The sequence below is a fragment of the Anguilla rostrata genome, chromosome 1, assembly GCF_018555375.3.
Source record: "Anguilla rostrata isolate EN2019 chromosome 1, ASM1855537v3, whole genome shotgun sequence".
Classification (NCBI taxonomy): Eukaryota; Metazoa; Chordata; class Actinopteri; order Anguilliformes; family Anguillidae; genus Anguilla; species Anguilla rostrata.
The window spans coordinates 76071152-76094143 of record NC_057933.1 but is presented as its reverse complement, the minus strand read 5'-3'; the positions used below and the strand labels follow the sequence as shown (position 1 = coordinate 76094143).

Below are 22992 nucleotides of genomic sequence, written 5' to 3'. Positions count from 1 at the left end.
CGTTACCCCCTCGGTCTGGTGTGATCCCAACTGCTGCTCCGGTGGACTGACTGCTCCCCCGCTAGTCGGTTACCCACGATGCATCTGGACGAAGGCCGCACCGCACACGAGCGAACGAGCCAGTGAGTTGAACCCGGGGGACGGCTGGATTATGTCCTTTATTCTCACTTTTAGGCTTTAAGTGCACAGGCAGACGGCTGTACTCCACACTGTACTCTGAAATAAAAATGAATTTTACTTGACAGAAAGTTCTGGGTTTCGCCGTTTCTTTATTTTATTAATTATATACTTTTTTTTTTTTTCCATGCTGCTCTCGGTGTCCTTGTCCTTGTTCTTCCCGTGAGGAAGCATCGTCCAACTCTAATTGCACCCCTTTTTCTTTCTGTCTCGGGTGCGAAAATGCTGGCCTTTTTACGTCACATTTCACTCACGGATTGCTGAAGCAAAAGAAAAAGGGAAATTCACTGCAGGACTGCAAGGTCATTCGGTTACTCTGTGCACAAGCTTGCTGCTCATTAAAAGACCTGAATAAGCAAACTGTGTGTTTTTTTTTTTTTTTCTTCCTCCCCCTTCCGTAAAACAGGCAGAAGCAGAGAGAGGCTGAAACGCAGTCCTGCGTCACGTGCTTCGGAAAACCCCGTCCGCTCTCTGCTGATACAACAGCGGCGAAAGATCGTTTTTAAATTTTTTTTTTTTTTAAACTGCGTTTTTTTTTACGCCAGTCTGAAACGTGTCCGTTTTTCCCCCGCTGGTCCACCGTTTACTTCAGAGCCGCGAAATCGTGGTGGCGGGATTTCTTACGCTGCGTTTTTTTTTTTTTTTTTACGGTAAGTGCCGCGGTCGAAACTCCCATTAGCGCGTTTTAAAGGGAGCCAGCGGGGGGGGGGGGGGTCAGAATCGGAGCTCTCTCTCTCCGTTAATGATTTACGGCACGCCATTAAAAGCTTGCGGCTCGCGCCCCGGCCGACCGAGCTGGGCTGCGGCACGCGGGACAACTTTGTGCATGCGGCTGACTTGTCTCTGTCGGCCGTGATGCATTACATTACTGGCATTTAGCAGACGCTCTTATCCAGAGCGACTTACACAACTTTTTACATAGCACTTTACATTGTATCCATTTATACAGCTGGATATATACTGAAGCAATTTCGGTTAAGTACCTTGCTCAAGGATACAACGGCAGTGTCCTTACCCGGGAATCGAACCTGCGACCTTTCGGTTACACAAGCCCAGTTCCTTACCCACTGTGCTACACTCTGCGCTTCTGTTGAGCTAGCACTTACACCACGATTCGTCCGTATATATATATTTTTTTTTTTTTTAAAAAGAAAACACAAAGAAGACTAATTAAAACGCATCCCGCTGGACGATTCGTCTGGCTGAACGCGGACGATGTTCGGTCGATTCGCGATTGAGAAGGTCGAGGCCGGGGGTCGGTTGAGCGCCCCGGCGCAACGTTTGTTCTGCGGTTTGTTTTGTGGTTGCCCCGGCAGCCTGCCGCGGTTCCCTTCGTCTCCGTGGCGACGGCCTTGCCAACGACGACGCCGGTGATGTAATGCCCTCCGCTCGCACAGACGGCCACTCGGATGACCCTGGAGCTGATGACACCACCCCTTGCCCCCCCCCCCCCCCCCCCACCCCACCCCATCCTCGACTGACTCACCCCCGTGGCCTGACCCCCGCGCTGTGTTTCCCCCATCCCATCCCATCCCATCCACCCACCCCCCACCCATCAGGCCCAATAGTCTCCATTTCACGGCACTTTCCGTGAAAGGTTCTGATCCTCTGCTAACACCAACAATCCCACTCAGGGTAATCCCTCAGCCGGGGGGGGGGGGATGTTTGCACTAATCCTGGGATTTGTATGATTTCGGGAGAGAGATGCAGCGCATTTGTCTGCTCCTTCTGTATTTAATCCTCCAGGCCTAACAGCCTGCTACATGTTCCATGCCAAATTTGACAGCAGGGTGGGGGCTAACTGTAATTGCTCTTGATATAGCAACTCTTGGTTGCTATGGCAACGGTTGCAGCGTAACGGGCAGGGATGGTTGGGCTCAGTCGCTCTGAGGTTGCGGGTTCGATTTTTCGGGTGGGGCGCGGCTGGCGTACCTTTTTGCGAAGGTAAATAACCTGAGCCGCTTCGGCGAAATACATCCGTCTGCGTCTGAAACGGTAATCTGTGCGAGCTACTCTGGGTAAGAGCACCTCAGAGTCCTGAAATGCTAATGTAATGGTTGAGTTCTGGGTCAGCCGGAAAAAAAAAAAAGTCAGTGGACCCTGTGCTTTTTGCATTTTTTTTATTCTGCTTTTTTCCAGTTGCTTATATCCCTTTACTTTGAAAGAAATGTTCTTGAAAAATCTTTTTTCTTTTTTTTAAAAGAAATTTTGCACTTTTTGCCTGTCCCATCCCACCCTCGCTGCTCCCTGTATGACTGACAAGGGCATTGGGGCGGGCCCCTACCCTCTTTGCCCAGGCAGGTATCAGCTACACCCATGGGGAGGTGGAGGGGTGGCATAAGAGGAGGAGGAGGAGGAAGACCATTCCTTTAACCCCGTCTCCCATAGAACTGACATCAGACGTCACATTCCACATTCACTATTTATCACATTCTATATTTGGAAACCAGCGCCTCCATGAATATTTCAATATCGATCTTTAGACTTTTTCCTCCCTTTCTCCTTGTGGAAAAAATTGGAGGGGGAAGGGGGGGGATATGTACTTTATCTTTTTTTGTTTAAATGTAGAAGATATTTATTTAAAAAACAGCATTAAGTCATTAATGCTGTCCATTCATTTTGCATGATTATATATTACATAACTTAATGTTCTTACATCACAGAGTGTGTGCATTCAGTGCATTTAAGCACTTACGCATATATAAATACATTATATAAACATAGGGCATTACAGTATATGAATTCATAAGTATGTTAGCAGGTGCTTAGGAATGCTCTGCGGTGACTAATGTATGTACATTCCACATGCCACACCCACCACCCCACAGCTACAAAACTTTACTTATTAAGATTAGGAGTAAAAGGAACTTCTTTAATGATCACTTCAGAAAATAAAATCCATTGACATTGCAGATGATATCAGCCAAAAAAAAAAAAGATTAAAAATAATAATATACAAACTGTACAAAACCGCACAAATAGGACTGCTGATATTCAAGTTGATGCAGTGTTCTATTTAGATTTACACCAGTACAAGGGGAACTGTGGGAATGGGGAAAAAGCCTCTAAAACCAACTACCGCAATAACAACGTGTTTAAACCTACCGATTAGTATCTGATTTACGCTGGTGCTTTCCTCTGGTCCAAACCTGATTGGCAGAAACAGTATCTCTGGTCCAAATCTGATTGGCTAAAGGACTACCCCTGGTCCAGACCCGACTGGCTGAATTAACTGCAAATTGTGAACTTCCATATGGGCGTGTTGGTATGATTGCTGGGAAAGAGGGCTTGCTGCAGCAGCTGCTAGTTTCTCAGGTGAGGCATTGTACCCTGGAGCGAGGCAAAACACCTGAATTACTTAGTTTCTGTCAATAAGAGCCATTGCTGCCATTTTTAAATTGTTTTTTTCCCCCTATTTTGGAATTTCTATAATGTTCCGGCACGAAAAATACTTCACAGCTGCGTGATAAATGAAGGTCAAAGGTCATTTTATTTCAAGACGAAATGTGCACTTTACGCTGAAACTCTGGGCCCGTTTTTTTCTCCTTAGCCGCTACTTGGCAAACGTGCGTCTCTGAACGCTTCCCTTTCCTCCCAGAATCCTCTGCAGTTTCTCATCTCAGCGCCACAGTGACCTCTAATCGACCTCTTCTCCAGCTCGGCGCAATTCCTTCCGCAAGGCCACACGGGCCCTTCCCAGAATGCAACGGGTCCCCGGGGTCACATGACGATACGATCAAGCGGGAGCTTGTCCTTCCGTTCCCAGAATGCACTGCGGCGTATCAGAACAGGGTTCTGCAGGCGGCCAGCTCCACGTTGTTAAGTGCTGCGAGTTCAGTCTCTGAACGTGCCGCTGAGCCAGAGACGTTCCCGTCGTGCAGCGGACGTCCTCCTCGTAAACATCCATAAAACTGTAACAGAGCACGGGGAACGCCTCTTACTCGCCGGATACCTCAGGACGAGGGAGGAAGGACACGGAAGGAAGACAGGAAGACTGGAGCCGACCGCCTTGTTGCTATGATACGATGAAAATCATCCGCCAAGTGACCGTAAAGCAATGTCACCGAAGAGAATTAGCGGTTTCAGCGAAGGAGAGCGGAGCGACCGTGCTGTCATTTGCACAATCACACAACCTGCGCTCTCCCTCAACGCAAGTCTTTCCCGTTCCAATTTTTCATAAAAATATTAATAAAATAGCGACAATAGTAATACAAATAAGAACAAAGTTGTTGTGGTCATCAGCATCACATGCTGTCAAGTCCTCCCGAGAGGTCCAGTCCGTTAGCTTGGTGGCAGGAGGCCCATCCTGGCCGTAGTGCTGGGGGGTTACAGGTTCGACTCCAGAGGGGCTGTGCCATTCAGGAGTTTATATACAAAAAAATATTTTTATAAAGTTTATATACACCGTGACAAAGTGGTTCCAAAAACAGGCATCGCAAGCTGTACATGGTCTTTATTCCCCTCCTCTGTCTTCGAGTGAGTAGCTTTGAAGACGTGGTGTTTTCCGGTCCCGTTCGTCAGGCAGGTGTGGGGTTCTTGGGTCCGGAGGAGCGTACCTGGAGAGGGGAGGTGGTTCTGCTGGGTCGGCCCGGCCCGGCCCGTGTCCCTTGTCCCCTCCCCCCCACCGCGGTCAGTCGGGGAGCTTGTGCACGTAGTTGACGGGGAAGGACCCGCACCTGGACGCATCGCCTTCAATGTGGCCCACCTGCACACAGAAGCGGCGAGTTACAATCATTCCGGAACATTCCGAGCACTTCCGCTCAACATCCAAGACGCGGTCCTGCTCTTAGAACCCTTCTCCCTTCTACACCGCTCTAAAGCCTCATCCCCCTGCCCTGTCCTTCGGGCGTCGTTATTATTTCACAGTGGGCGGGGCTATCCGGTAGAGGGAGGAGCTTAGTTCCCACTTACCCACCAATGGGAGTCCTCCATGCTCGTCACTACGATGACCTCGTTCTTGAAGAAGGCCAGCTGCTCGCCGCCGGTGGTCCGGCAGTCCACCAGCGCCTGAACCCGCTTCCGCCGCGGCTTCGTCTGTGACTGCGAGAGACACGCCCCCTTTTTTAAATAAACCAATCACAGCTCACTGCTTCAACTGGCGCGACACGCCCCTTTTTACAAACCGGACACACGGCCCTGCGCCTCACCTGAGAGACGTGCCCCTTTTACAAACGGGACACACCCCTGTGCCTCACCTGAGTGGGACACGCCCCTTTTTTAAATAAACCAATCACAGGTCACTGCTTCATCTGGGAGACACATGGGCAGTATGCGGAAAAAAAAATCCTCCATACTATTTTACAGTGGTACTACTGAAGTGTCACAGGAGCTACCGCCCTTCTCGTAAAAAGGCCCCGCCTCTTCCTCTCTGATTCATGGGACATCCTCCTAAAAAGTGTGGTTTACTTCCTGAAAAGTGTGCTCTCACGTGCACGCTCAGCGAAACCTCTGAATTAAGTTTGTCACCCAGGGAACCAATCAGATTAACCTACAGGGTCCAAGATAAACTACGCGGTCGTTCCCTGCACTTGGTACTGTACTTCCCTCTAGGGTTTTCAACACACTTGTTCCTGGTTATGGTTATACACTTTGTTGTACGTCGCTCTCGATAAGAGCGTCTGCCAAATGCCTGTATTGTAATGTCATGGATTTTAAGTACACTACACTGAGCTGTTGCCTGCTCAACAACTTTCTCATCCAGTGTACTCAACTTATACACTCAATAGTAGGCAAGTGTGCTGTTTTAGGCACAGGGTCCTGTGGCTCAGTGCGACGACAACGGCGCCCTCTTACCATGGCGTTCCCGCGTGGGCGGGGCATAGGAGCGACGACGGGCGAGGACGCGGGCGGGGCTGCGGGCGGGGCATTCTCCGCCGGGCTGCTGTACAGGTCCTCCTGGCTCCCCGCGATCGCCGGCGATGCCGGGGCGCAGGTTGATGATGTCACGGCGCACTTCCCCTGCCCGCCGCTGCTGGTCCGTCGGTACGAGGTGGTCTTGTCCGAGCTGCGCGCACACACGCGCGCACACACACACACGCACACACGCACACACACACACGCAACAGGCAGAAGGTTACAAACAGCTCACAAGTGAAACAAATTTAATCGCAGCAACCGAAAAATTGTGCTACTTAAAAAAAAAAAAAGTACTTCTTTGTTAAAATACACTTATGTGGATGAAACAACATAACACGCATTTAATACAGACCTACACACACTGTGTATTACACATTACATTTTTACTTTCATATTTTCAAAATAATAATTAAATAATAAATATTAACATATTAAGCGTATTAATCAGTTGCACAGTAGTAGCAAGAGGAGTACCAGTGCTTCAGAATGTAATAATTTAATCTAAAATATATATTTTTTTAAAAACATATCAAACAAATGCCTTTTTTTAATTTATAATGTGAAAAAGTGTGGGGGGAATGGAGAGTGGGTATTAAAACTACCACAAATGTCAAATTTGAAAAATATAAATGACTCCAGTAGAGGGCGCCATATGCAAAGATTGACGGCTGCGGTGCAGAGAGAGATCAACGATGCTGACGCAGCCAGTGAGTGATGCAGCAGATTCACTGTTCCCCATGCGGAGCACACGGAAGGGAACTGCTCCTATATATTTTACTATTGCGCAACCGGAGGCAGTAATAAGGCTGTGTCATAAAGTATTCCACTAGCAGGAGAATATGGAGGTGGGAAAGAGCAGAAGAGGTGGAGAGAGAGAGAAAGAGAGGAAGAGAGAGAGAAAGAGGCAAAAAAAAGAAGCACATACTGAGCAACATTATGGTATTGTTTTTTAATCATTTAATGTGAATGTTTCTGTTTTTTTTACTGCATTGTTTACTGATAATCTTGTTTCATTATTAATAGCTCTGGCAACGCAGTTATTTGCAGTCATGCTTATGAAGCATTATTGAACTGCACTGAATTTGGGGGGGGGGGGAGAGACTGCATTGAATCGGGGCACAGCCAGTAATCTGTCATTATAATTATAAATAGATATTGTTGTTTTTTCCCCTCACAATCAATTTACACAGCTGCAAATCTACTGAAGCAATTCACCGTAAGGGCCTTTCTTCAAGAGCACAACGGCTGTGCCCCACCTAGGAATCAAACCTGCAACCCTGGAGTTGCAAAGCCCAGTTCCCTAACCATTACGCCACACTGCTGTTAGGGATATGGGAGAAGGTAGAGAGGAAAGAGGAAAGAAAGACGAAACCGTTCAGGGCCCCACCTGATTGGTCCCTGTGTGTTCTGGGGTGAGGTGGCGGGAGACCCCCCCTGGCCCGTCGGGGGCTGCCCCTCCCAGGACACCATCGGCCTCTGCCCCCGCATCACGCCCCCCTGAGGCGACCGGGGCAGGCGGGTCGCCTGGGCCTGTCCGTCAGGGGCCAGGGAGGCGAGGCTAGGCCTATAGGACGTGGGATTGGACGAGCGGCGGACGTGGCCGTTGCCCTCCCGAGTGGAGATGGAAATCTGGGGATCGGAGCGTCCTGCAAGGGGCGGGGCGGGGTGGGGCGGGATGGGGGGAGCGGGTGAGGTCAACGTGAGCGAGACAGGAAGTGACAAAACTGAGCTAGGAAACAGACACAGGAAGTCACAGAGCTCCAGGTTTTCTTCTCCAAAGATAATCACGCGAACCATAGACCTCTACGCCACACGATGGCCCTTCCTTTCATCACAAAAAGGTTGCTGCATCGAATGAAGATCTGAGGCCTGTTTCACAGAGCAGGATTACGAAGTCAGCTGAATAGCTGCAAAACCCGGAAACGCTCTCAAATCTGGAACATGGACTGCAGTGAAAAGAGCTGTTCCGGGTTTTACTCAGCGCTGTTATCCAGCTAACTTAGTAATCCTGTTTGTGACAGACGGGCATGTTCCAGCACTGTCTGCAGGGGATCGTTTCCTGTTTCCTCCCCTTCTCCTTACCTCTCTGGATGGCTTTGGCGGGCAGCGGTGGTGGCGTCCTACCAGAGGGGGCGCTGTTGGCAGGCTGGCTGCCGTACAGGAAGTCCACGTTCTCGTAGGTCTTGTTGGCAACATTGGCTTTGGCCGAATTCCAGCAAGATGGGGAGGCACCACCGTAGGGAAAGCGCAGGTTCCTGGGGAGGGGGCTCACCTGGACACACACACACACACACACACACACCACCACCACGCCCACGCACGACCACGCACCACACGCACCACCCCCACAAACACACACAACACACACACACGCACCACACACACACACACACACACATACACAGCACACGCACACACACACACACACATACACACAACGCACACGCACACGCACACGCACACACCACACACGCACACACGCACACACGCACACACACACACACACACGCACACAACACAACACACAACACACACAACCACACACACAAACACACACACAGACGACACGCACCACGCACACAAGCACACACACACACGCACCACACACACACACAGCCACACACACACCAGCACACACACATACAGGCACATCACGCACACACACACACACACATACAACACACCAACCACAAAACATACAGGCACATGCACACACACACACACACGCACACAGACACACATACAGGCACATGCACACACACACACACGCACGCACACACACACAAACACACACATACACACACACACACACACAGGGAACCCACACACAAACACACACACACACACACACACACACATACACACAGACAACAGCGTGTTAAGGATGCGATTACAGTAGACAGACAGAATGCAGCGCTGGCCTGGATTCTCATTCACTGACATTCCACCTCTTAAATTATGCATTTCATTCCAATGACAACTCCAGAACTGACCTAATGAAATAATTCCACAGAACTATTTTTTTTTAAAGCACAGCACAGACAGTGATTCTGTATATTGGCGAGTGTTCTTTTGTTCTGTAGTGTTTACCTTCTCGTCCAGGTCGTCCTCGCTGTCGTACATGATGTCTTGAGGTGTCTCCCAGGTGTAGTCCACATGGATCTGAGAGTTGAACTTCCCGCTCTGGGCTAGCTCCAGCTGGAACACACACACACACACACACACACGCACGTGCACACATGTATGCACGCACGCAAGCACACACACACACACACACACACAGAGGAATACCATTAAAAAAAGTTTCAAGCCGGATCTGCAGTTTGGAACTGGCAGGCTCCAAACTCGCAGATTATTTATTGTTCCAGAAACTTCCATTGGAATTCTGTGTCTGTGTGTTTGAAAGGCTTCTCGGAATCAAAGCGGGAAGTGAACACGCAGCACACAAATATGCACCGACACACACTCTCACGCACACACACTCACACACACACTCTCACGCACACACACATACTCTCACGCAGACACACACTCACACACACACTCTCACGCACACACACATACTCTCACGCAGACACGCACACACACACTCACCACACACGTCCCCACACACACACACTCACACACACACTCTCACGCACACACACATACTCTCACGCAGACACACACTCACACACACACTCTCACGCAGACACACACACACACACACACATACATACACGCAGACACACACTCACACACACACTCTCACGCACACACACATACTCTCACGCAGACACACACTCACACACACACTCTCACGCACACACACACTCACAAACACACACACACAAACACGCATATTCAAGCACACACAGACAGACAGACACACATTCACACGTGCGCACACACACACATGCTCACGCACACGCACACACAAACACGCATATTCAAGCACACACAGACAGACAGATGCACATTCACACGTGCGCACACACACACAAACACACACACACATACATACGCGCACACGCACACACATGCACGGTCAAGTAGGCAGGCCTTACCAGCTCTACACACTGCGTATGATGTAATCTCCTGGCGATGTCTAACGCAGTCTCTCCGGCACCGTTCACTGGGAAAGGAGAAAGTGAGATGACCTTTGACCTCTGATGCCCCGCGTGTCGCAGTTTAAAGGGAGGCGCGGTGTCTCAGGGCTCTATGGTGATTGGGTTACAAGGTGCTGTCAGAGGTGCCTCAGATTGATGTGTGAACAGGCAGGAGGATCTGTAGAGAGGGCCGAAGGACTGCTCTACTTCTCACGACCCCTGTGTGACCTGCTGAACTTCACAAGCTCTCAATTACATGTACAGACATGTCCGCTGCCTACCTTCTCACCTGTGTGTATATGTGTGTGTGCGAAAGTGTGCATGTGAATGAGCATGTGTGTGTATGTGTGAGAGAGTGTGCATGTGTGTGCTTGTCCCTGACAGTCTCACCTGTGGTCTCACCTGTGTGTACTCATCAGTCTAACAGGGAGCGCTGTCGTCTCATGGGACCTCTATGGTGATTCAGTTACGTGGTACTGCAGTTCAGAGGTCCTCAGTTGATGTGTGTACTGCCAGTGATCCTGTGGGACCAGTAGATCTTACCTGTGTACCTGCGTCTCACGGACCTGCGTTACCTGTGTACCTTACAAGTCTCATGTAGATGTACCAGCATTCCCGTGTCCTGCCATCTCACCTGTGTGTGTGCGTTCAAGTCTCGAAATCTTGTGTGAAGATGTCAGTGTCACCTTGTGAACAGTCAGTCTCACCTGTGTGCACCTGTCAGTCTCACCTGTGTACCTGCCAGTCTCACCTGTGTCTACCTGCCAGTCTCACCTGTGTGTACCTGCCAGTCTCACCTGTGTGTACCTGCCAGACTCACCTGTGTGCACCTATCAGTCTCACCTGTGTGTACCAGTCAGTCTCACCTGTGTGAACCAGTCAGTCTCACCTGTGTGCACCTATCAGTCTCACCTGTGTATACCAGTCAGTCTCACCTGTGTGAACCAGTCAGTCTCACCTGTGTGAACCAGTCAGTCTCACCTGTGTGCACCTGTCAGTCTCACCTGTGTCTACCTGCCAGTCTCGCCTGTGTGCACCTATCAGTCTCACCTGTGTGTACCAGTCAGTCTCACCTGTGTGTACCTGTCAGTCTCACCTGTGTGTACCTGTCAGTCTCACCTGTGTGTACCTATCAGTCTCACCTGTGTGTACCTGCCAGTCTCACCTGTGTGTACCTGTCAGTCTCACCTGTGTGTACCTGTCAGTCTCACCTGTGTGTACCTGTCAGTCTCACCTGTGTGTACCTGCCAGTCTCACCTGTGTGCACCTGTCAGTCTCACCTGTGTGTACCTGCCAGTCTCACCTGTGTGGAGCACAGCCTTTCCCTTCAGCAGCAGTTTCAGGCACTCTGTTTTGTTGTGCAGGGAGCAGTAGTGTAGGGCAGTGTTCCCCTCTGACGTCCTCTTCTCCAGACACCCACTGCACAGACAGACAGACAGACACGCTCAGGGAATGCAGGCGAGCCGGTCCACGCCCGCCCCTGAGGCACAGGTACGCCCTGCGCAGTGTCCCAGCCTCAGTTCAGGGCGTGTTCCGGTCTGAGACACAGAGCCCAGTGTGTCACAAGACCATTTTAAAGATGACTCTCCTTTTCAACACCACTCAGCAGACAGGTGGTGAAAGAGAAGAGCCTTACAGGTGGAACACGGAACGCTATTTATAAACTGTGATGAATAACGCACGAAGTACGCAAGCGAGGCGTAAAGACGTAAAGAAAACGATTTAAATGTTTAAACTTTTGGGGGGAAAAAAGGGCAGCGTAGTCGGTGTTGGCCTCGCAGCAGAAGTTCGGCACAGGTGTAATGACTCACTCCGGACACCAGGGGGCGGAGCACAGAGCTGCGGCTCACCTGTTCTGCACGAGGAAGTCGACCAGCGCCAGGGAGCTCCTCTCGGCCTGCCGGACGGCCAGGTGAAGAGCGGTCTCACGCAGGTCCTGAGAGGGAGGGAGAGAGGGAGGGGGAGAGGGGGAAGGAGACAGGACACAGAGGGAGAGGATAAGAGTTCACTCGCCTCCAGGATGTCTGAATCTCCCCAGTGAGAGACAGCCATGAGTACAGGCCTACTGGAGCACAGCAGAGAGTCACAGAGAGTTGAGCAGTGTGTGTGTGCATGAGAGAGAGAGAGTGTGTGTGTGTGTGTGTGCATGAGAGAGAGTGTGTGTGTGTGTGTGTGAGAGAGAGAGAGTGTGTGAGTGTTTGAGTAAAACTAATCAGAAAGTGAAGAAAGTCAAAAAATAGCCTAATCACAGCATCAAAAAAACACACAGCATCGCGTGGGAGGTGAATTCTAGAGGAATCTGAAGTGCTCTCTCTCAGTGTGTGGGCTGGAACTACCGTACGCACCCCCAATGCAATGTCAACGCACTCTCAACGCACCCCCAATGCACTCTCAACGCATTCTCAACGCACTGTCAATATACTCTCAACGCACTGTCAACGCATAGCAATGGGCAGGTAACTTTGGGCTGGAGATCAATGCTTCCTGAGTGTCGGAACCAAAAGGGGGTTTAGCGAGAGGAGATGAAGAAGAAGGTGAAACAAAGAGGAGGGAAGCAGGGGGGAGAGCGGGAGAGGAGGTGAAGAGACGGAGAAAGAGACAAAGAGATGGGGTAAAGAGAGAAGAGGGAGAGAGAAACAGAGAGAGAGAGAGACAGAGAGAGAGAGGGAGAAAGAGAGACAGAGAGAGAGAGGGAGAAACAGAGAGAGAGAAAGAGAGCCTGGGGGCGGTTATCCGGAAGGTTGTGATATGAAAGGGGGATTGGGGAGGATCAGAGGGATCGCTCACACTTCAAACACCCTCTGCCGTCGAGTCTGAGCATGCACCGTTACCGCGGCGATCTATTTATGGCAACTCCACCACAACAACAGCAAAAAAAAAAAAAAAAAGTTTAACTTCAGATCTGAGGAGTGACAAGCCCAGCGTCGGGCAGCCGGGTCCCATACATCAACAGCTTTGGGTTTGGGGTGGGTGGGGTGTTCACCCCCCAAAGCCCTTTTCTCTCCCACGGCACTTATGTTTTTATCCTCTGCTTAATTACAAACGGCTGTTTCCACAGCGACTATTTCTGTCTCGCGACCGCTAATTGCAGCACAGTAAGGAGAGCTCATCTGCAACCCGACGGATTTTTTTATTGCGGCCACGTGTGTTTATTTGCCTTGTAACTGCAGTCAAACACGCCGTGGGGAAGAAAAAATACAGTATGTGGGATGAAAAGGAAAAATGAGTACCTGACTGAGATAAAGAAGTTTTGCTCTAGGATGTACATCTTTGTTTCTATATATATATCGATGCGCCGGCTTATATTCCATATCAATGTTCCTGTCTCTGTATCTAGACTCCTGTATCTGTATCTATACCTATGGTCCTTTATTTCTGTGTGTGCTCATGTAAGTGTAAATCTAAGGACTAGAATGTACATCTGGGCTGTGTATATGCATATGTATATATGTATATGTGTATATATATGGTCCTGAATGTACTTCTATGGTCCTGTATGTTTTATATGTATATCTACGGTCCTGTATGCATATCTATGATCTTATGTACAGTATAGCTAGGCTGCTGTACGTATATCTAAGGCCTTGCATCTATATTTATGGTCTTATCTACAGCAAGGCTGCTCTCCGTATATCTATGGTCCTGCATCTGTATTTATGGTTTCATGTACAGCTAGGCTGCTATACGTATATCTGTGGTCCTGTGTATATATAAGTGGTCCTGTACGTATATCTATGGTTCTGTATGTACATCTATGGTCCTGTATGCACCCATATGATCCTGTATGTGTAAATCTAGTCACTCACGGGTCCCTGGGGCAGGGTCATGGGCTTGGCCAGGTCCTCCCACTCAGCGTACATCTGAAGCAGGGGTATATATCTATGGTCCTGTATGCATCTCTATGGTCCTGTATGTGTAAATCTAGTCACTCACGGGTCCCTGGGGCAGGGCATGGGCTTGGCCAGGTCCTCCCGCTCAGCGTACACTGAGCAGGGTATTATCTATGGTCCTGTATGTGTAAATCTAGTCACTCACGGGTCCCTGGGGCAGGGTCATGGGCTTGGCCAGGTCCTCCCGCTCAGCGTACATCTGAAGCAGGGGTATATATCTATGGTCCTGTATGCATCTCTATGGTCCTGTATGTGTAAATCTAGTCACTCACGGGTCCCTGGGGCAGGGTCATGGGCTTGGCCAGGTCCTCCCGCTCAGCGTACATCTGAAGCAGGGGTATATATCTATGGTCCTGTATGCATCTCTATGGTCCTGTATGTGTAAATCTAGTCACTCACGGGTCCCTGGGGCAGGGTCATGGGCTTGGCCAGGTCCTCCCCTCAGCTACAGCTGAGCAGGGGTATATATCTATGGTCCTGTATGCATATCTATGGTCCTGTATGTGTAAATCTAGTCACTCACGGGTCCCTGGGGCAGGGTCATGGGCTTGGCCAGGTCCTCCCGCTCGGCGTACAGCTGGAGCAGGGGTATGTATCTATGGTCCTGTATGTGTAAATCTAGTCACTCACGGGTCCCTGGGGCAGGGTCATGGGCTTGGCCAGGTCCTCCCGCTCGGCGTACATCTGAAGCAGGGGTGACATGGTCCGGGTATCTGCACTCACGGTCCCGGCGGTCAGGCTGCCATCCTCCGCCTCCTTCCAGCAGGGACTAGGTCCGACTTTATGCCTGTACTTCGGCGGCACAGCATGTATGCACTATCCTGTTGTAAACTGTTGGGCGGGCAGGGCATGGGTTGCCAGGCCCCGCTTTACAGCTCGGCAGGCGAGATGGAGACACTTTCTAACACGCAGGAGGAGATGCTCTTGAGACGTTTACACACTCGCAGGACGTGAGACACTTTACACACTCGCAGGAGAGATGAGACACTTTTACCACTCGCAGAGAGACGAGACACTTTTACACACTCGCAGGAGAGATGGAGACACTTTTACACACTCAAACAGAGAGACAGTTACACTTTTACACACTCGCAGGAGAGATGGAGACACTTTTACACACTCACAGGAGAGGTGGAGACACTTTTACACACTCACAGGAGAGATGGAGACACTTTTACACACTCGCAGGAGAGATGGTCACACGTTTACACACTCAAGCAGAGTGACAGTTACACTTTTACACACTCGCAGGAGAGATGGAGACACTTTTACACACTCGCAGGAGAGATGGAGACACTTTTACACACTCGCAGGAGAGATGGAGACACTTTTACACACTCGCAGGAGAGATGGAGACACTTTTACACACTCACAGGAGAGATGGAGACACTTTTACACACTCACAGGAGAGATGGAGACACTTTTACACACTCGCAGGAGAGATGGAGACACTTTTACACACTCGCAGGAGAGATGGAGACACTTTTACACACTCGCAGGAGAGATGGAGACACTTTTACACACTCGCAGGAGAGATGGAGACACTTTTACACACTCACAGGAGAGACTGAGATACTTTTACACACTCACAGGAGAGACTGAGATACTTTTACACACTCACAGGAGAGACTGAGATACTTTTACACACTCGCAGGACAGATAGAGACACTTTTATACACTCAAGCAGAGAGACAGTGGCACGTTTACACGAGACAGCACGGTTGCACACTGAGGGAAAGATGGTGACACATGCACACACACGGGGAGAGTCTGGGACACCACACTCAGGACGTTGTAGCACGGTGAAGCATTCACACACTCCGGCAGAGATGCAACTTCGTCATGGCCAAGAACTGCCAATCACACGCTACGACCAAACTCACATGTCACTTTGTGGGAGGGGCTTGACTGAATCGTCGGGGAGCCCGGCCTCCATGATGTCATTGAACCTGGTGTTGCCGATGCTGACAGCCAGCTGTATGGGGGGTGGGGGGATGGGTCAGGAGAGACAGACAGGTGTTTGTTTTCAGGTGGCTGGGTCCACTCTTCACCAATGCTAAACCACTACAGAGCACACTGTGGATCAGCGGTACTTAGAGTGCCCTTAGAGAGCTACACAGTCTGCTGGTTTGTGTTTACGCTTTAAAATTAGTACCCAGTTCAGACCCAATCAACTAATCAACTGCTTTGATGGAATAGAACAGAGTAGAAAAGAATAGAATAGAATAGAATTTCCCTTTCTCTCATGGCTCAGCGCAGGAAACTATATCTGGTGAAATGTAACGTTCACCTGCTTTAACTGATCAAACAACAGAAACTGAACTCTGTGACTCTCCAAGGTCAAGAGCGAGCTCTCATGTGAACAGATAAGCAATGTCCTTGTGTTACTATATTTAACGTGCTATTATATCCTTGTGAGATTATTATTATATAAATGAGCTGTTGGTCCATTACACTTCATTGGATTGCATTATCTGCTTTCCCAGCAGATAGCGTTATCCAGAGAAACTTACATAGCTTTATAAAAAAATGTTTTATGAAGTATCCATTTACGAGGTCATATAATATTTACTGCAGAATATTCTTTAGCACCGAGGGCAGAGCACCAATGCTGCACCCGTGATTCGAACCCGCAGCCCCTTGAATTAAAAGCCCGGCTCCCTACCCGTTACGCTGCACTGCCACAAAATGATCTCGGGGAGTAAAGAGAGGGGTTTTGGTGTGGAGTGTGAGCAGGACGAGTGGACGAGCGGACGCTAGGACGCACCAGTAGCTCAGACGTACTGAGCACGTCCAGCGTGAGCGACTGGATGCGGGAGAAGTGGACGCCGAGCTCCCGGTGGATTCCGGAACATTCTATGCAGGTGAGGATGCCCAGGTTGGTGGAGAGCCAGGTGGGGTCTGTGGGGGGAGCGATTCGGGTTAAGCACCTTTTTTTCTCAAGGGTGCAGAGCGCCACGTCCCGGCTGGGAATCAAACCTGCAACCCTGCAGCCACAAGCACCAGCTCCCCAGACGATACGCTGCTGTCATTAAGCGTTCGAAAAATGAAAAAGGCTATTCTGCTTTCATGATGAACACACTGTGTGCGCCGATGTTTTTAACCCTTTAGAATCAGAATCAGAATCAAATTTATTGCCAAGTACATTTACACATACGAGGAATTTGCTTTGGTCAACACACGAGGCAGCCATCTGCGGCGCCAACTTATTAGATGAAATGAGTAGAAAGGGGAAGGAGGAGGAAGAAAAACGTCTTTCAATGAAACGAGGGCACTCGTTTCATTGAAACGAAAAAAACCTCAGCACATAGCAACTCATAAAAACATTACAAACATTACAAACATTACAAAAAAACTCGAGACTTGCACATGTGTAGGGGTAGGTGTCGGGAGGAAGTGTCGCAGCACAGACACTGGGGAGCGCGCAGCCGCTCAGGCGCAGCGCATCAACCTCAGCAGACTGCACTGTAACGGGGAGGGAGGGGTGGGAGCCAAGAAAGGTGTGAGATCACAAACATGTGACTGGAATGTTCTCAACTGAACATTCTACTGCCGATTTAACAAACGCTACTGGTAGTCGAAAGCAATGGAGTTTTTTCGGCTTTTCATTTCACCCCCAGTGGCTCCCCCGCCCCACCCCTGCCCCACCCCGCCCCGCCTCTCACCGGGGGCGCCACAGTCGCAGCAGACTTCGTTTCCGGGCATGTTGCGCAGCTCAGCGATGACCGCTCGCGCCAGGTCCTGCAGGCTGCTGTCCTGGAACTGCATCTGGTCCCCCCCGAGGGCAACGTTCAGGGCCTCCTCCTTACTGTTCTGCAGTACCGACACCCAGCTGAGGATGGCGACAAAGAGCGATGTTTACACACACCTGCAGTATCTACTCCCAGCTAAGGAGGGCGATAGAGAGTCATGCTTACACACACTTGTAGTATCTACACCCAGCCACAGGGGGCGAGAGAGAGCAACACACCTGCTCCTTATTGCCCATTGCTTATAGCACTGACACCTAGCTGCACAGATAGATACACACACACACACACACACACACAATGTGCATGCCAGTCTAATGTCTCCTATCACCAGCCTAGTCCCATATATTCACTATTATAGTGATTAGTAACATACATTAGTGCATGTACAGTTATCTGTCAGACAGCCTGTTTGTACTAAAACAACAACAGTGCTTATCAGGACTACCATTGCAAGACAGAGGGAGACACAAAGAGAGGAGGAAAGAGAGATTGCATAAGAAAAGAAGAAAGCGGGAACGGCGGGAGAAGAGATGAGAGAGAAAGACAGGAGGAGGAGGAGGAGAAAGAGAAAGTGTTAGTGCTATAAAGGAAATGTCTGATTGGCAGGATGTTTCAGGATTGGGGGGGGCTTTAAAAAGGGTGATAACTCTTCCATCCTTTACTGTTTTCAAAAGGAAGTAAAGAGACTTCATCAGCACGACAGGACCTGCCCAACGTTACCCACGCATTTTAAAACAACAAAAATATCAGAGCCAACCAAACAAAACCCCAGTTCTCACTCTCTCTCTATCTTCTCCTCCCCCCATCTCTCCTTCTCTCGGTAAGAATGTTTTAATTTTAAATTTGCTTGGTTGGCATGAGAAGCATGTCGCACTGTGCACTGTCGAAAAATACACAATTAAAAAAAAGGCTCTCGCTCTTGTCCTCTCTATATTCTCTCACCCTCACATGCTTCCTCTCCTTCCCTCCCTCCCTCCCTCCCTCTTTTCTTAGACAAGCACTGACTCCTTCCCCTTAGCACCAGGTTGTGGTTGACTGTGGAGAGAGGCGCCATCAGGGGAGGGGAGGGGAGACACGGAAAAAAGGAGAGAGAGAGAGAATGGACAGATGGGAGAGAGAGAGACCGAGGGGAGGGAGGAAAGAAGAAGAGACAGACTACCGATGGAAAGAGAGAAAGAGAGGAGGGGGGGACTGTAGAAAGAGGGGGATTTCAGATAGACGAGACAGGAGGAGGAAAACAGAGGAAAGGAGAGAGGGAATAAACAGAGAGGGAACAGTGGAGAGAGATGAAGGGATGACAGACGGATGAGACAAGGAGGAGAAGGAGAGAGGAGACGTTGGACAGACGAAACAGGAGGGAGAAAGGAGAAAGATGAAAGGAGTGGTGAAGGTGGAGGAGAGCGTGTGTGCTCTGCGACAGTCAGACTGTAGGGTTAAAGTTAGAGAGAGAAAATCAGGGCGTGGCCCTCTAACAGATCACTGCTAAAAAAATCACACATACCTCCCACACACCCTCACTGCAGCTTCCACAACAATCAGCCATTGTTCCGCGCTGGGTGAGCCCGCATAAACAAAACGCGTCTGATGCAATCAATACAATCACCTATGTAATGTGCACAGCGCTTTTACACCTAACACAGCGCACGCATACATGCTAAACCCTTTTAGGGAGTGAGATCACACACGTGGGATTAGAAGGTTCTTGACTGAACATTCTAACGCTGATGTCACAATCACTGCTGGTGACAACGAGAGCAACGAGAGTTCCGGAACACTGGTTCACGACTTTGGGGGGCGGGAAAAAAAAAACAAACAAAAAAAACTTTCCAAACAAGCCTACTCTTCAAAGGGCTATGGATGGACAGGATATGGAATTAAAACTAACTGGTCTGGAAATACAATCCTTATTATATCGTTAGCGCAGCAAGTCATGGGGATGTGCCTGGAGCAAACCGAAACCACTGTTGCAGCCATCCGTCATACCACTGTCGGACAGCTGCACAAGACACTACTGGCCCCAGAAACATCACTAAAACCTTCGCCTTGCGTGCGCATACTATCTCACGGTATTACACCCTCAGAGCACGCTTTTGCTCGTAAGCACTTCAGGTATTGAGCACAATCTTGGATCAGGTTGGGTGTGTTTTTTTTTCTCTCGGCCACACAGAATCATTTGTGCTTGTAGCTCTAAAAGGTGATCTTATAAATTGAAAATATGTTTTGAAATTTGTTCCCAGAAAAGAGCATTCAGAAAATTAACAAACAATTATTATTACTACTACTGCAGCCTTTAAAATTGCATAATCTAGTCAGGCTCCCATAGTATCATTGTTTTGTCTACCATTCTCTTCCTGGTGTGGTCCTATATTCTTTAATGCAACAGGAGTCCTCCTTGCAATAGATATACATTCTTATATATTTTACCTGTCTTGTATTGATCTTTCCAAAAGGTCATTATGACTGCAGGAAACTGGCACTGCCTTAGAGTCACACAGTATGCACATGTCTATACAGCGTTTACTGACTCGCCATATTTTACACTGTATTAATGCCAGCATGACTGTGAGTGAGGTAACTGACAATTATTAATGCATTTCAGCTGCATCATTGTATAAAATTGTTATTATTTAATTATGTCTGTTCAGTGCAGGGAGCATGAGGAAAGCATTAAACAAACATTATTATTATTATTATTATTATATTTCTGCTTCTGCTGCTACCATTGCTACTAATAATAATAATAATCATCATCATCATCAAAACTATCATCATCACCAAAATCATAACTGTTAGTATTATGATGTAGAGGACGGTGGTGAAGAGTTAACAGAAGATTCATGAAAGGAGGCTTACATCATGCACTCCTGCTCGTCCTCTGCCTGGAAGTGGTAGGTGCGATTGTCTGGAATGGAGAGGGGAAACATGGGAGTGAGGTCAGAGCTGGATGCAGATGGGAGAGATGGGAGTGAGGTCGGGGTAGGGAGAGTACAGTCGGCTCAACTCCAGAGTAAACAGGGAAAACCTGATCCACTTGAACACACTAATTTACACACACACACACGCACGCGCCTACACACACATGCACACACACATGCACACAAACACGCACACACACACATTCTTTCTCTTTCTCACACACACACACACACACACACTCATCTGCCTGCACATCTGCATTCTATTACACACAGACATACAAACACACACACACACACGGATACACAAACATGCACACACCCATCCAGTGCACACACCCAGGCACATAACACACAGACACACACCCAGAACACACTTCACTGCATTCTTCCCAAAGGCACGCTAAGTAAATATCAGCCAATGCGGCTGTGTGACTGCAAAGCAGAGGCCAGGAAACGCTGGTCATGCAATCACTGCACAGGAACAGGAGGGGCCAACAATAACGCGCGGCTGCCTCTATGTCTGTGTGTGCACGGGTCTGTGGGTAGGGAGCTGTGTGTGTGTGTGTGTGTGCGTGTGTGTGTGCGTGTGTCTGTGTGTGTGTGTGTGTGTGTGTGTGTGTGCGTGCGTGTGAGTGTGTGCAGGGGTCTGTGGGTAGGGAGCTGTGTGTGTGTGTGTGTGTGTTCGTGTGTGTGTGTGCGTGTGTCTGTGTGTGTGTGTGTGTGAGAGTGTGTGTCTGTGTGCATGTGCGTGTGTGTGTGTGTGTGTTCGTGTGTGTGTGCGTGCATGTGTGTGTGTACGTGTGTGTGCGTGTGTGTGCGCGTGTGTGTGTCTGTGTGTGTGTGCACGGTTCTGTGGGTAGGAAGCTGTGTGTGTGTGTGCGTGTGAACGTTTCTGTGGGTAGGAAACTGTGTGTGCGTATGTGTGCGTGTGTTTCTGTGGGTAGGAAACTGTGTGTGTGTGTGTGTGTGTGTGCACATGGGTACAATACTGTGTTTGCGTGTCACTCACCCACACACAAACACACACACACACACACAATCTCACCTCTGATCAGTCAGTGACCCACATAAGCGGAACATTTAAATCCCAAAAAGGAATTTGATGAAGTGCAGAAACTGACCAGCACTTCCCATGAACCATTTTTACCATTTTCACCCGCATCTGAATTTCAGAAGCTTTCATTCACATAAAAAGTAATAATATTAAAAAAACAAAAACAAACAGACAGCTGCAATTGGCTGCTGATTTTACAAAGAGAAAACAGAAAGGACAGGGTTTTGAGAACCCCCCTGGGTCAGGTCAGGGGTTAGAGGTGAGAGGGTACGCACGTGTCACAAGGTCAAAGGTCTTCCTGTCCTCCGGATTGGGCCTCACCTGGCAGGTGAGGAGGTTGAGTTTGGCCGGGGGCCTGTTGATCTGGAAAAGCAGAGGGAGTGACATCACATGACGCACCACAGTGTAGAACCACAGCAGTCTGAGAAATATGCACGCTGGCAGGTGAGCGTGTGTGTGTGGGGGGTACAGGTAAGGACTCACCGTGCTGTGAGAGATGGTCAGGCAGCCGTACTTCACTCCGCACTTCCTCTTCTGCCACACCTTCCTGATCCTGCACAGGTAAGAGGCACACACAGGTAAGAGTCACACACAGGTAAGAGTCACATACAGGTAAGAGTCACACACAGGTAAGAGGCACACACACAGGTAAGAGTCACACACAGGTAAGAGGCACACACAGGTAAGAGGTACACACACAGGTAAGAGTCACATACAGGTAAGAGTCACACACACAGGTAAGAGGCTCACACAGGTAAGAGTCACACACAGGTAAGAGTCACATACAGGTAAGAGGCACACACACAGGTAAGAGTCACACACACAGATAAGAGGCTCACACAGGTAAGAGTCACACACAGGTAAGAGTCACATACAGGTAAGAGGCACACACAGGTAAGAGTCACATACAGGTAAGAGGGATACACAGGTAAGAGGCTCACACACAGGTAAGAGGCACACACACAGGTAAGAGTCACACACACAGGTAAGAGTCACATACAGGTAAGAGGCACACACAGATAAGAGTCACACACAGTTAAGAGGCACACACAGACAAGAGTTACACACAGGTAAGAGGCACACACAGGTAAGAGTCACACACAGGTAAGAGGCACACACAGATAAGAGTCACACACAGATAAGAGTCACACACAGACAAGAGTCACACACAGGTAAGAGTCACACACAGGTAAGAGGCTCACACACAGGTAACAGGCACACACACAGGTAAGAGTCACACACAGGTAACAGGCACAC

General features: G+C 49.3%; 1 protein-coding gene across 1 annotated transcript in view; it reads right to left on the bottom strand.

The window, feature by feature from the left end:
• Positions 1-3028: 3028 nt before the first annotated feature.
• Positions 3029-22992, bottom strand: part of asap3 (ArfGAP with SH3 domain, ankyrin repeat and PH domain 3) — a 43168-nt gene continuing 23204 nt past the window's right edge. The window contains 18 exon segments of the mRNA XM_064320813.1: positions 3029-4882; positions 5089-5217; positions 5971-6181; positions 7421-7679; positions 8116-8305; positions 9124-9231; positions 10080-10147; positions 11425-11540; positions 11972-12057; positions 14157-14249; positions 14535-14588; positions 14642-14695; positions 15891-15986; positions 16779-16912; positions 17677-17843; positions 20617-20665; positions 22011-22098; positions 22219-22288. Of these exon segments, the coding sequence (XP_064176883.1) occupies positions 4808-4882; positions 5089-5217; positions 5971-6181; positions 7421-7679; positions 8116-8305; positions 9124-9231; positions 10080-10147; positions 11425-11540; positions 11972-12057; positions 14157-14249; positions 14535-14588; positions 14642-14695; positions 15891-15986; positions 16779-16912; positions 17677-17843; positions 20617-20665; positions 22011-22098; positions 22219-22288 (2047 nt within the window). The 3' untranslated portion in view covers positions 3029-4807.